General features: G+C 43.6%; 2 protein-coding genes across 2 annotated transcripts in view; one reads left to right on the top strand and one right to left on the bottom strand.

Moving 5' to 3' along the window:
- Window positions 1-1,426: 1,426 nt before the first annotated feature.
- On the top strand, window positions 1,427-9,159 carry LOC143276849 (protein FAM167B-like). The gene is made up of 3 exons (XM_076581505.1): window positions 1,427-1,654; window positions 7,685-7,950; window positions 9,156-9,159. The coding sequence occupies exons 1-3, from the start codon at window positions 1,619-1,621 to the stop codon at window positions 9,157-9,159; spliced, it is 306 nt and encodes a 101-aa protein (XP_076437620.1). The 5' UTR covers window positions 1,427-1,618.
- A 3,268-nt stretch (window positions 9,160-12,427) lies between these two features.
- Window positions 12,428-12,500, bottom strand: part of LOC143276970 (uncharacterized) — a 13,364-nt gene continuing 13,291 nt past the window's right edge. The window contains exon 5 of the mRNA XM_076581663.1: window positions 12,428-12,500. This exon is cut by the window's right edge and continues 1,282 nt beyond it. The gene's annotated coding sequence lies outside the window, so the exon portion shown is untranslated.

Below are 12,500 nucleotides of genomic sequence, written 5' to 3'. Positions count from 1 at the left end.
TAGCTGCGAGAACAGTAGTCATAGTAGCAGCAATAACAGAAGCAGTAGTAACATCATTTCATCATAATTACGAGCAGCAGTAGTAGTAGTAGTAGTAGTAGCAGCAGCAGCAGCAGCAGCAGCAGTAGCATTAATAGCAGCATTTGTAGCATCAGTAGCAACAGCTGCAGCAGTACAATTAGTAGCAGTTGTAGAAGTTATATAAGCAGAAGCAGAAGTAGCTGAGAAGTCGCAGTCGTAGCAGCAGTAGCAATGCTATTAGTAGCAGTAATAGCAGTAGTTATTGTTGCTGTACTCACGAAAATAGATGCGACAGAGGTCACAGTGGCAGCAGCTGTGTGAGTCAGCAGCAAAAGCAACAACAAACAACAAAAAAAAACAACTGATCGTAATAAATATTAAAAAAAATAAAAAAAATAAAATAAAATAAAAAAACTGAAAAACTAAGAAAGTATTACCAGTTCGCACACCCCCTACCACCCCCCTTCTCCACCCCCCACTCCCCTCATATCCCGATGCTCTGCAAAAAAAAAAAGTAAACAAAAGAAAAAATAGAAGAACAAGAGAGAAAAATACAGAAAGGAAAATATTGGTAATTATTAAACGCAGCCCCAAGTTTTGAATAATTTTTTTGTGTGTCTTTTTTGAAGAAAAAAAATATCTATTCATTTATTCATCTATTTATTTATCTATTTATTCATCTAGTCATTTATCTATATTTATCTATATCTATCTTTTATTATTATTATTATTATTATTATTATTTATTATTATTTATTTGTCTACAGATCACCCAACACCACAACACGCCATGTTTCGCACAGAAGAAGAAAAAGAAAAAGATGAAGACCAAGACAACAAGGCCGACCACTCTCCGTGCCTCAAGCGCCGAAAGCGCCCTCTATCCATGGTGCTGGAAGAAAACCAGGAGGAGGAGGAACCACGTGACTCCTGCCCATCACCAAGCATCGAAACTCAAAACTCTGAAAACGACTCCCTCGAGTCAAAGATACCAGAAGGTATTGACACCAGTTCCCAAACAACGACAGCAGCAGCAGCAACAACAACAACAACAGCATCAGCAGCAGCAGCAATAGTAGCAGCAGCAGCAGCAACAGCAGCAGCAACAACAACAACAACACACACAAGCAAAAAGAAAGTAGTTGTGATTCCGCCGAAATCGAGACGTGTAGGAGTTTCCTACCACCACACCCCCCTCCCACTCCCCCTCCTCACCCTTCACTCTCCCGACGACACCCCCACCCCCACCCCCACCCCGACCCCCACCTCCCCTGCTACCACCACTCCTCAGTCTCAACGACGCCTGTTCGCCCCTTCTTCCTCTCAGCGTAAAATCTCAGCCAACACACTGTGGTTACGACGTGTCAAAGGTCCGGACTCTAATAGTAGCAACACCAACGAAAGCACTGACTCGGAATCCGAAGGAGAGTCCTTTGTAACGCGGTTAAAAGACACTGCCACGAAGCTGAACTTGAAAACGCGACGCCAGAGTTACCTGACGTGGCGCGCCAAATATGTAGACGAGCCGCTGCCTTTGCCAGAGGTCAAGGTCGTGGCCGAGGTCGAAGGGAAACTGACGAAAGAAAGGAAGGACAAAATGGACAATGATCTGAGATGGATACGAGAGCAGCTTGTGAGTAGTTCTTTCTTTCTTTCTTTCTTTCTTTGTTTTTCATTCATTCACTCATTATTTCTTTTCTTTCTTTCTTTTTTCTGGATTTCTTTCTCTTCCTTTCTTTCTTTCTTTCCTTCTTTCTTTATTTCATTTATTCTTTCTTTCGTTTTTCACTCTTCCTTTCTTTCGTTCTTTCTTCTTTCTTTCTTTCTTTCTTCTTTTCTTTCTTTCTCTTCCTTTCTTTCTTTCTTTCTTTCTTCCATTCACATTTTATTTATTTATTTCATTCTTTATTTCTTTTCCACTCTTCCTTTATTTCGTTATTTCTTTCTCTCTTTCCTTCTTTTTGGCTTTTTCTTTCTTTCTTTCTTTCTTTCTTTCTTTTTTCTTTCCCTCGGTCTTTCTTTCTCTTACTTTCCACCCTTCATTATTTTGTTCTTTCGTTTACTTTCCTTTCTTCTTTGTTTCATTCATTTATTCGTTCATTCATTCATTCATTCATTCTTTTTTTTATTATTTTTTTGTGTGTCTATACACGATAAAAGGTATAGTTGAGTTTAATGACGTTTAGGCTGACGCCTATGATTAGGATTGTCTGAAGAGGGGTGAAGTCCTTTCTTTTTTATTCAGGCGTTCCGAGGGGGAAGTTCTGGCTGTCTGAAGAGAGATGAAGTCCTGGCTGTTCTTCTGGCATTCCAAGGGGGAAGTCCTTGTTGTTGTTTCAAGAGTGATTAAATCCTGGCTGTTCTCCTGGTGCTTGAAGATTGGAATCCTGGCTGTCTGAAGAGGGATGAAGTCCCGGCTGTTCTTCTGACGCTCCAAGAGGGAATTCCTGGCTGTCTGAAGAGAAATGAAGTCCCGGCTGTTCTTCTGGCGTTTCACGGGTGAAGTCCTGGCTGTCTGAAGAGGGGTGAAGTCCTGGCTGTCTGAAGAGGGATGAAGTCCCGGCTGTTCTTCTGGCGTTTCACGGGTGAAGTCCTGGCTGTCTGAAGAGGAATGAAGTCCCGGCTGTTCTTCTGACGTTCCAAGAGGGAATTCCTGGCTGTCTGAAGAGGGATGAAGTCCCGGCTGTTCTTCTGGCGTTTCACGGGTGAAGTCCTGGCTGTCTGAAGAGGGATGAAGTCCCGGCTGTTCTTCTGGCGTTTCACGGGTGAAGTCTTGGCTGTCTGGAGAGGGATGAAGCCCTGGCTGTCTGAAGAGGGATGAAGTCCTGGCTGATCTTCTGACGTTCCAAGAAGGAAGTCTAGGCTGTCTGAAGAGGGATGAGGTCCTGGCTGATCTTCTGACGTTCCAAGAAGGAAGTCTAGGCTGTCTGAAGAGGGATGAGGTCCTGGCTGATCTTCTGACGTTCCAAGAAGGAAGTCTAGGCTGTCTGAAGAGGGATGAGGTCCTGGCTGATCTTCTGACGTTCCAAGAAGGAAGTCTAGGCTGTCTGAAGAGGGATGAGGTCCTGGCTGATCTTCTGACGTTCCAAGAAGGAAGTCTAGGCTGTCTGAAGAGGGATGAGGTCCTGGCTGATCTTCTGACGTTCCAAGAAGGAAGTCTAGGCTGTCTGAAGAGGGATGAGGTCCTGGCTGATCTTCTGGCATTCCAAGGGGGAAGTCCTTGTTGTTTCAAGAGTGATTAAATCCTGGCTGTTCTCCTGGTGCTTGAAGATTGGAATCCTGGCTGTCTGAAGAGGTGAAGTCCTGGCTGTCTGAAGAGGGATGAAGTCCCGGCTGTTCTTCTGACGTTTCACGGGTGAAGTCCTGGCTGTCTGAAGAGGTGAAGTCCTGGCTGTCTGAAGAGGGATGAAGTCCCGGCTGTTCTTCTGGCGTTTCACGGGTGAAGTCCTGGCTGTCTGAAGAGGTGAAGTCCTGGCTGTCTGAAGAGGGATGAAGTCCCGGCTGTTCTTCTGACGTTCCAAGAGGGAAGTCCTGGCTGTCTGAAGAGGGATGAAGTCCCGGCTGTTCTTCTGGCGTTTCACGGGTGAAGTCCTGGCTGTCTGAAGAGGTGAAGTCCTGGCTGTCTGAAGAGGGATGAAGTCCCGGCTGTTCTTCTGGCGTTTCACGGGTGAAGTCCTGGCTGTCTGAAGAGGTGAAGTCCTGGCTGTCTGAAGAGGTGAAGTCCTGGCTGTCTGAAGAGGGATGAAGTCCCGGCTGTTCTTCTGACGTTTCACGGGTGAAGTCCTGGCTGTCTGAAGAGGTGAAGTCCTGGCTGTCTGAAGAGGGATGAAGTCCCGGCTGTTCTTCTGGCGTTTCACGGGTGAAGTCCTGGCTGTCTGAAGAGGTGAAGTCCTGGCTGTCTGAAGAGGTGAAGTCCTGGCTGTCTGAAGAGGGATGAAGTCCCGGCTGTTCTTCTGACGTTCCAAGAGGGAATTCCTGGCTGTCTGAAGAGGGATGAAGTCCCGGCTGTTCTTCTGGCGTTTCACGGGTGAAGTCCTGGCTGTCTGAAGAGGGATGAAGTCCTGGCTGTTCTTCTGGCGTTTCACGGGTGAAGTCCTGGCTGTCTGAAGAGGGATGAAGTCCCGGCTGTTCTTCTGACGTTCCAAGAGGGAAGTCCTGGCTGTCTGAAGAGGGATGAAGTCCCGGCTGTTCTTCTGGCGTTTCACGGGTGAAGTCCTGGCTGTCTGAAGAGGGATGAAGTCCTGGCTGTCTGAAGAGGGATGAAGTCCCGGCTGTTCTTCTGACGTTCCAAGAGGGAAGCCCTGGCTGTCTGAAGAGGGATGAAGTCCCTGCTGTTCTTCTGACGTTCCAAGAGGGAATTCCTGGCTGTCTGAAGAGGGATGAAGTCCCGGCTGTTCTTCTGGCGTTTCACGGTGAAGTCCTGGCTGTCTGAAGAGGGATGAAGTCCTGGCTGTTCTTCTGGCGTTTCACGGGTGAAGTCCTGGCTGTCTGAAGAGGGATGAAGTCCCTGCTGTTCTTCTGACGTTCCAAGAGGGAAGCCCTGGCTGTCTGAAGAGGGATGAAGTCCTGGCTGTTCTGGCGTTTCACGGGGGAAGCCCTGGCTGTCTGAAGAGGGATGAAGTCCCGGCTGTTCTTCTGGCGTTTCACGGTGAAGTCCTGGCTGTCTGAAGAGGGATGAATTCCTGGCTGTTCTTCTGACGTTCCGAGGGTGATGTCCTGGCTGTCGTTTTAGGCATTCCAAGGGGGAAGATCTGGCTCTCTGGAAAAGATGAAATCCTGGCTATTCTTCTGGCGTTTCAAAGAGGGGGTTGGGGGTTCCTGGCTGTCTGAAGAGGGGTGAGGTCCTTGCTGTCTGAAGAGGGGTGAAGTCCTGGCTGTCTGAAGAGGGGTGAAGTCCTTGTCTGAAGAGAGGTGAAGTCCTGGCTGTCTGAAGAGAGGTGAAGTCCTTGCTGTCTGAAGAGGGGTGAAGTCCTTGTCTGAAGAGGGGTGAAGTCCTGGCTGTCTGAAGAGGGGTGAAGTCCTGGCTGTCTGAAGAGGGGTGACGTCCTTGCTGTCTGAAGAGGGGTGAAGCCCTGGCTGTCTGAAGAGGGGTGAAGTCTTGGCTGTCTGAAGAGGGTTGAAGTCCTTGTCTGAAGAGGGGTGAAGTCCTTGCTGTCTGAAGAGGGGTGAAGTCCTTGCTGTCTGAAGAGGGGTGAAGTCCTTGCTGTCTGAAGAGGGGTGAAGTCCTTGTCTGAAGAGGGGTGAAGTCTTGGCTGTCTGAAGAGGGGTGAAGTCCTTGCTGTCTGAAGAGGGGTGAAGTCCTTGTCTGAAGAGGGGTGAAGTCCTGACTATCTGGAGAGGGGTGAACTTCTGGCTGTCTGAAGAGGGGTGAAGTCCTGGCTGTCTGGAGAGGGGTGAACTTCTGGCTGTCTGAAGAGGGGTGAAGTCCTGACTGTCTGAAGAGGGGTGAAGTCCTGGCTGTCTGAAGAGGGGTGAAGTCCTGGCTGCTCATCCGGGTGTGAAGTCCAATGGGTGGTGGTCGTGTTCCCACGGTACTGACCGTGGCCATTAAACTGTCCTCCCATACATCAAGGAGGTTCTGCTTCACTGATTCTGCTCTCACCTGTTTGGGGTTTTTTTCTGTCTGCTGATTGGTTGTTTCGCTTCGATGATTCTTGTAGTCTATGAGAGGGAGAGAGAGAGGTGGGGAGGAAGAAAGAGAGAGGGGAGGGGGTGAGAAAAAGAGGGTAAGGAGAGAGAGATAGAGAGAGGGAGAGAGAGAAGTTGTCTTTTCTTTCTTAATTCTTCTTCTTCTTTCTTTCTTTCTTTCTTTCTTATCTTTCTTGGCTTTTCTTTATTTCTTTATTTCCCTTCTTTTCTATTTGTTTCCTTTTTCTTTATTCTTTTTTTTCTTATCTTTCTTCTTTACACCTCTCTTTCTCTTCTTTTTTTTCTGTTTTTTTCCCCCTATTCTCTAGTTCCTCCTTTGTGCGTTTCTGTTCTTTTTTTTTCTTTATATCCTTTCTTATCTTTCCTTCTTTCTTTTGACTGATTGATTGATGTGGATACTTATATAGCGCCTATCCTCGGTCACAGACCAAGCTCTAAGCGCTTTACAAACACGGGGACATTTGCACCACAGGCTGCCTACCTGGGTAGAGCCGACTGACGGCTGCCACTGGGCGCTCATCATTCGTTTCCTGTGTCATTCAATCCGATTTCAGACGCACACACATACACACGCAGACAGACATGTAACATTTTACGTGTATGACCGGTTTTTTTGTTTTTTTTAAATTTATTTAACCCGCCATGTAGGCAGCCATACTCCGTTTTCGGGGGTGTGCATGCTGGGGTATATTCTTGTTTCCATAACCCACCGAACGCTGACATGGATTACAGGATCTTTAACGTGCGTATTTGATCTTCTGCGTGCGCATACACACGAAGGGGGTTCAGGCACTAGCAGGTCTGCACATAATTATGTTGACCTGGGAGATCGGAAAAAAAAAAATCATCTCCACCCTTTACCCACCAGGTGCACCGAGATTCGAACCCAGGACCCTCAGATTGAAAGTCCAACACTTTAACCATTCGGCTATTGCACTCGACTTTCTGCTTTTCTTCTTTCTCCCCCCCCCCTCCCCCCTCGTTTATTCTCTATTGTTTTACCTTTCTTCGTTTCTATTCTTTTTAAATGAGTGTGTGGAGGAGGGGGGTAGAGGAGGTGCAGGGTAATGTGTGTGGTGTGTGTGTGTGTGTTGGAGCTCATGTACGTTTATATGTATTTGACTGTGCTTTCATATCTGTGAAACTGCATGTTCGGTGCATATCTGTTATGCATGTGTGGGTGTATATGTGAATATGTAAATGTGTATCTTCATGTTTTACATCTATTTGCTTTTTTTTTTTTTTCATTATAGTATTATTTATTATTTATTTATTTATTTATTTGTGTAAGCTTATCTATCATTTATTCACCTTTTTTTTTTCCTCAAGGCCTGACTAAGCGCGTTGGGTTATGCTGCTGGTCAGGCATCTGCTTGGCAGATGTGGTGTAGCGTATATGGATTTGTCCGAACGCAGTGACGCCTCCTTGAGCTACTGAAACTGAAACTGTTCTTTTTTTTCTTACTATCCTTTCTTATCTTTCTTTCTTTCTTTCTTTCTGCTTTTCTTCTTTCTCTCCCCCCCCCCCCCCCCCCCCCCCTCTATCGTTTATTCTCTAGTCTTTCCTTTCTGCGTTTCTGTTCTTTTTCTTTTTCTTTCTGTTTTCCTTTGTTCTCTTTTGTTTGTTATCGCTCTTTCTTATTTCTTTCTTTATGTCTTTCTTTTTCTTTTTCTTTTCTTTTTTTTTATCTTTCGTTTTGCTTTCATCTTTCTTGCCTTTCTTCCTTTCTGTCTCTCTTTTTTTTTCCTTTCTAATGTTTTATTACATATCTTTTCATTCGTTCGTTCATTCATTCATTCATTCATTCATTTATATATTTACTTATTTGTCTAGTTATTCATTTATTTGTATATTCATTCTTATTTCATTTATCTATTCATGCATTCATTTTTTTTTTATATTCTATTTAGATTTTTTTTCTTTTTTCTTTTTTTTAAAATTTGTTTTATTCTATTTCATTTTATTTTATTTCATTTCATTTTAGTTGTTTTTTTTCATAAAAATAAAATGAAGGTGGAACTGAGACGCCAAGACGGATCACTCGCGCGGCAGCTGCTGGGCATCCGGCGGGAGTTGTCGTCCCTGCGGCTGGCGGCGAGCTGCGAGGAGCACCAGGAGCTGTTGGAGGACGCCCAGGAAGAAGTGGAGGACCTCCGGAGGCTGGCCCGGCTCGTGGACCTGGATCTACTGGACCTCCCCCCGACATCCCCACCCCCACTACCCCCACACGCCCTTCTCTCTATCCCTCCCTCCTCCTCTTCGTCTTCGTCTTCGTCTTCGTCTTCGTCGTCGTCGTCGTCTTCCTCGTCCTCTTCTTCGTTCTACTCCTACTCTTCCTACACAACTCCTCTAAAGCAGATTGGCGTTACCAAGATGAACCTTAGCTCGCGTCGGTTTTCCACGTGTTGAAGTCGTTTAAATGGATCAGGTGCTTTAGTTAGGAAGAGGGGGTTTTGTATGTTTGGTTGGTTGGTTGGTTGGTTGGTTTTCTTTGTTTCCCTATATCTCTGTCTGTCTCTCTCTCTCTGTGGGCCTCATTCCCCCCTCCCCCCAACCTCCCACATCCCCATACTCCCTCCTCTTTTCCCCTTCCTTCCTCCTCGTCCTCGTCCTCTTCTTCCTCTTCCTCCTTCTACTACTACTCCTCCTCCTCCTACACCACCCACCACTCTAAAGCAGATTGGAGTTACCAAGATGAACCTGAACCTTACCTCGCGTCGTTTTTTGACGTTTTAGATTATTTAGAAGGATTGGGGGGGGTGTTTTAGTTGGTGAAGATGTTCTCCGGTTTTGTTTGTTTGATTGATTGATTGATTGATTGATTGGTTGTCTCTCTGTGTGTCTCTGTGTCTCTCTGTCTTTCTGTCTCTGTGTCTCTGTCTCTCTCAATCTCTTTCTGTGCGTGTGTGTGTGTGTGTGTGTGTGTGTGTGTGTGTGTGTGTGTGTGTGTGTGTGTGTGTGTGTGCGTGTGGGTGTCTATGTGTGTGTGTGTGTGTGTGTGTGTGTGTGTGTGTGCGCGTGTCTATGTGTGTGTGTGAGTGTGCGTGCATGTATGTGTGTGTGTGTGTGTGTGTGCGCGCGCGCGCGCGTGTATGTTTGGACGGGGTGAGTTGCTTTGTTTTTTGGTTGGTTGCTGTTAGGGCTTCTTTACTGTTGTTGCTGATATTTTGCTTTTTTTTCTCTCTCTCGGATTCTTCGGTCCTGTTTGCACTACCTCCATATGCCTGTCTGGTGGTTGTTTTTGATGTGAACTATTAATTTGTACATTTATTTCATTTATACATGTAGCTCATTCAGGATTAAAAGGCTACACCAGTCTTGAATAAAAGCTCATTTGTGTTTTTTTTCGCATTTCTTCTGTCATTTTGCTGCTGTATGCACATGTCCAATGATCGGTATAAGGACAGGACAAGCCTGGCGCTTCCTTTATTTAAGGAAGTGTCTGGGTTTGTTCCAATGTACCTTTTATTCACCTGTGTGCTAGCTGAATCGGCAGCTTAATTAATCAGCATTGACTTGGAGTTGTGTATCTTGTGAATGGAGAGAGTTACCTCTCTTTACTATTTGTTATTCATTAAAAAATTTATGTAATTTTATCTATCTGTGTGTTTTATACATTAATTCTATTATTATTTTATTGACACGTTTATTGGTTACTTGCTTTTTTGTTGTTGTTGTTGTTTTTGTTGGATTTATTATTAATTACTTGTTTCGTTTTTTAAAAATTATTTTCGTGTTTTTTGTTTGTTTGTTTTTTTGTTGTTTTTTGTGGGTTTTTTTTAATATAATCTTTTCATCGATTTATTCATCCATCTGGTCATGTATTCATTCTTCTGTTGTCGAATCGTTTAAATAACTTCAACCGAACAAACTTGACCTTAAGAGTGTAACGACCAAAACTCCAACAAAATTCGTTCTAGGGCGCTTGTCCACAAATCCACTCTTTCCTTTTCCATTCCAACTTTCTCTCCAACCCAGACACACCCCCCCCCCCCCTAACCTCCTCATCATCATGACAACTGCGACGGCGGCTACTGCTGCTGTTACTACTACTACTACATCTTCAAGTGTGAAACCATAATTTCGGTAGTAATTGAGCGATGTATACTCTACATTTTGTAGGGTTTTTATTTTTGTTGTTTTTGTTTGTCCTTTCTTTGGTCCGAATTGACCGTGTGCAAGGAAAACAGACACTAACTGAGAATGGAAAGTTAATATTCCAGTGTTGGAAGTGACATCGAAGCATTCAGTTGTTGTTTTTTGTTGTTGTTGTTTTTAAGTTCAGCGGGTTTATTATTATTATTTTTTGTTGTTGTTATTGTTGCTGTTTGTTTCTTCTTTGTTCGTAGGCTGCAACTCTTTCACTCGTATGTACACGAGTGGGCTTTCACGTGCATGACTCCCCCCCTTTTTTTTTTAACCCTGCCGTGTAGGCAGCCATACTTCATTTTCGGGGGTGTGCATGCTGGGTATGTTCTTGTTTCCATAACCCACCGAACGCTGACATGGATTACAGGATCTTTAACGTGCAGTATTTGATTTTCTGCTCGCGAAGTATACACACGAAGGGAGTTTAGGCACAATGCAGGTCTGCATATATATTGATTGACCTGGGAGATCAGAAAAAAAAAATCTCCACACTTTACCCACCAGGCGCCGTTACCTAGATTCGAACCCGAGGTCCTCAGATTGAAAGTCCAACGCTTTGACCACTCGGCTATTGAGCCCGTCATGTAGTTTGTTTGTTTTGTGCCTTATTATTTATTTGGCAAAAAAAAAAAAAAAAAAAAAAAAAAAAAAAAAAAAAAAAATCAGCATCGTCATCGTCGTAGCTGTTTTTAATCATCATTATCAGTGTTGTTCTTGTTAATATTTTTATATATTGTTATCATCGTCACTATATTCATGGTATTATTATTGTTGTGGTGGTGGTCAGTGTTGTAGTTGTTGTTGTCATGATCGTTATTGTTGATGTTGTCGCAATAACTTAAGTAATGTCACTTTGCTAAAATTATCGTATTCAAATTTGTATTGTCATCAACATGTCATTCGAAAAAAAAAAAATTTTTTTTTTCAATCTTTCTAGTGATATTATACTGACGAAATTCAGCTTGAATTGAAGTTGATAATCTAGCAGAACAACACCTTGTGGTTATCAATCTAAATACCTAGGCAAGAAAAGTACGCATATCATTTGAAATCAATAAACGGTTTCCTTGTCAAAAAAAGCGTTTGGAGTCTTCTTCTTTCACTTCATTCACTTCTTTCTTTCTTTCGTTCTTTCTTTCTTTCTTCTCGTTCTTGTTCTTCTTTTTATACCTTATTCATTTTTCTTCTTGTTCTTCTCTCCTCTCTCTCTCTCTCGCACGCACACACACCCCCCCCCACACACACACACACACACCCGCACACACACGCGCGCGTGCACACACACACACACACACACACACACACACACACACACACAGATTGAGAGGGAGACAGAGATACAGACACAGACAGAAAAAGAGAGATGAGAGAAATTGTGGTCTCTCTCTCTCTCTCTCTCTCTCTCTCTCTCTCTCTCTCTCTCGCAACCCCCACACACCCCAACCCCCACTCTCCCCCTCCCCCTTCCCTCCCCCCACACACGCAGAGACAGAGACACAGACACAGAAAGGGACAGAGAGAATGAGAGAAATTGGGAGCTATTCATTTTCCTTCTTGTTCTTCTCTCCCTCTCTCTCTCTCTCTCTCTCTCTCTCACACACACACACACACACACACACACACACACACAAACACATACACACACACACACACACAGATTGAGAAGGAGACACAGACACAGACAGAGAAAAGGGACACAGAGAGAGAGAGAATTAGATAAATTGAGAGCTATAGAGGGGGCGGGGATGGGGGTAGGGGGGGTAGTTAGGGAAGAAAAGATGTAACACAGGCAAACAAACACCTCAAGACAAACAGCCAAACAGTATCAGTATCAGTATATCAGTAGCTCAAGGAGGCGTCACTGCGTTCGTTCGGTCAAATCCTTCTACGCTACACCACATCTGCCAAGCAGATGCCTGACCAGCAGCGTAACCAAACAGACAGAAAGCCTGAGAGAGTTAAAAAAAACAAAAAAAAATACACATCGATAACTTTTTATTTTTTTAATTTTTAACACGATAAACATTAGCAGACAGACGTGTAAACAAAAGCAAAACTAGATACTCAAACAAGGAAGAAAAAAACAAACAACAAAAGCAACAAAAAAACAACAACAAAACAAAACAAAAACAAAAAAAAAACCCTAACAACAACCCATATACATTTCTCCAAACCAAAGTCTTGACACATGAGTATAATTATACAGGGATCACAAAACATTAATTAATGTCAATTAATTAAGAACCTACTTCGGGATCATGTACTGTTTTTATTTTCTTCAATGAGAGCAGGGTGAAAATGATGCTGATTTCATTTTCTCTCTCTCTCTCTCTCTCTCTCTCTCTCTCTCTCTCTTTCTTTCTTTTTTCTTTCTTTCTTTTTTTTGCTGAAAGAAGGAAAGAAGGAAAGAAAGAAAAAAAAAGAAAGAATGAAAGAAAGAAAAAAAGAAAGAAGGAAAGAAAGAATGAAAGAAGGAAAGAATGAAATAAAGAAAAAAGAAAGAAAGGAGTAAAGTAAGAAAAAAAAGAAAGAAAAAAACAACAAAAATGAAGAAAAAGGCACACACAAAAAACCAACAAAAAAACCAGGAAACCAATTATTCAAAAAAACAGTTCTACAAACCATTATATTGACTTGTCCCCAATATAAGCACCCATGCAGACCACCATTACCTCCAAAT

Source organism: Babylonia areolata, chromosome 33 (assembly GCF_041734735.1).
Source record: "Babylonia areolata isolate BAREFJ2019XMU chromosome 33, ASM4173473v1, whole genome shotgun sequence".
Taxonomy (NCBI): Eukaryota; Metazoa; Mollusca; class Gastropoda; order Neogastropoda; family Buccinidae; genus Babylonia; species Babylonia areolata.
The sequence above is the reverse complement of the archived record's forward strand: the minus strand, read 5'-3'. Positions and strand labels throughout refer to the sequence as shown.

What these genes read in the sequence shown, in the direction of transcription:
- LOC143276849 (XM_076581505.1), top strand. Translation starts at nt 1,619, where the DNA reads ATGGACAATGATCTGAGATGGATACGAGAGCAGCTT. An exon ending in GATGGATACGAGAGCAGCTT is followed by an intron (nt 1,655 to 7,684) that starts GTGAGTAGTTCT and finishes AATAAAATGAAG; the next exon opens with GTGGAACTGAGACGCCAAGA.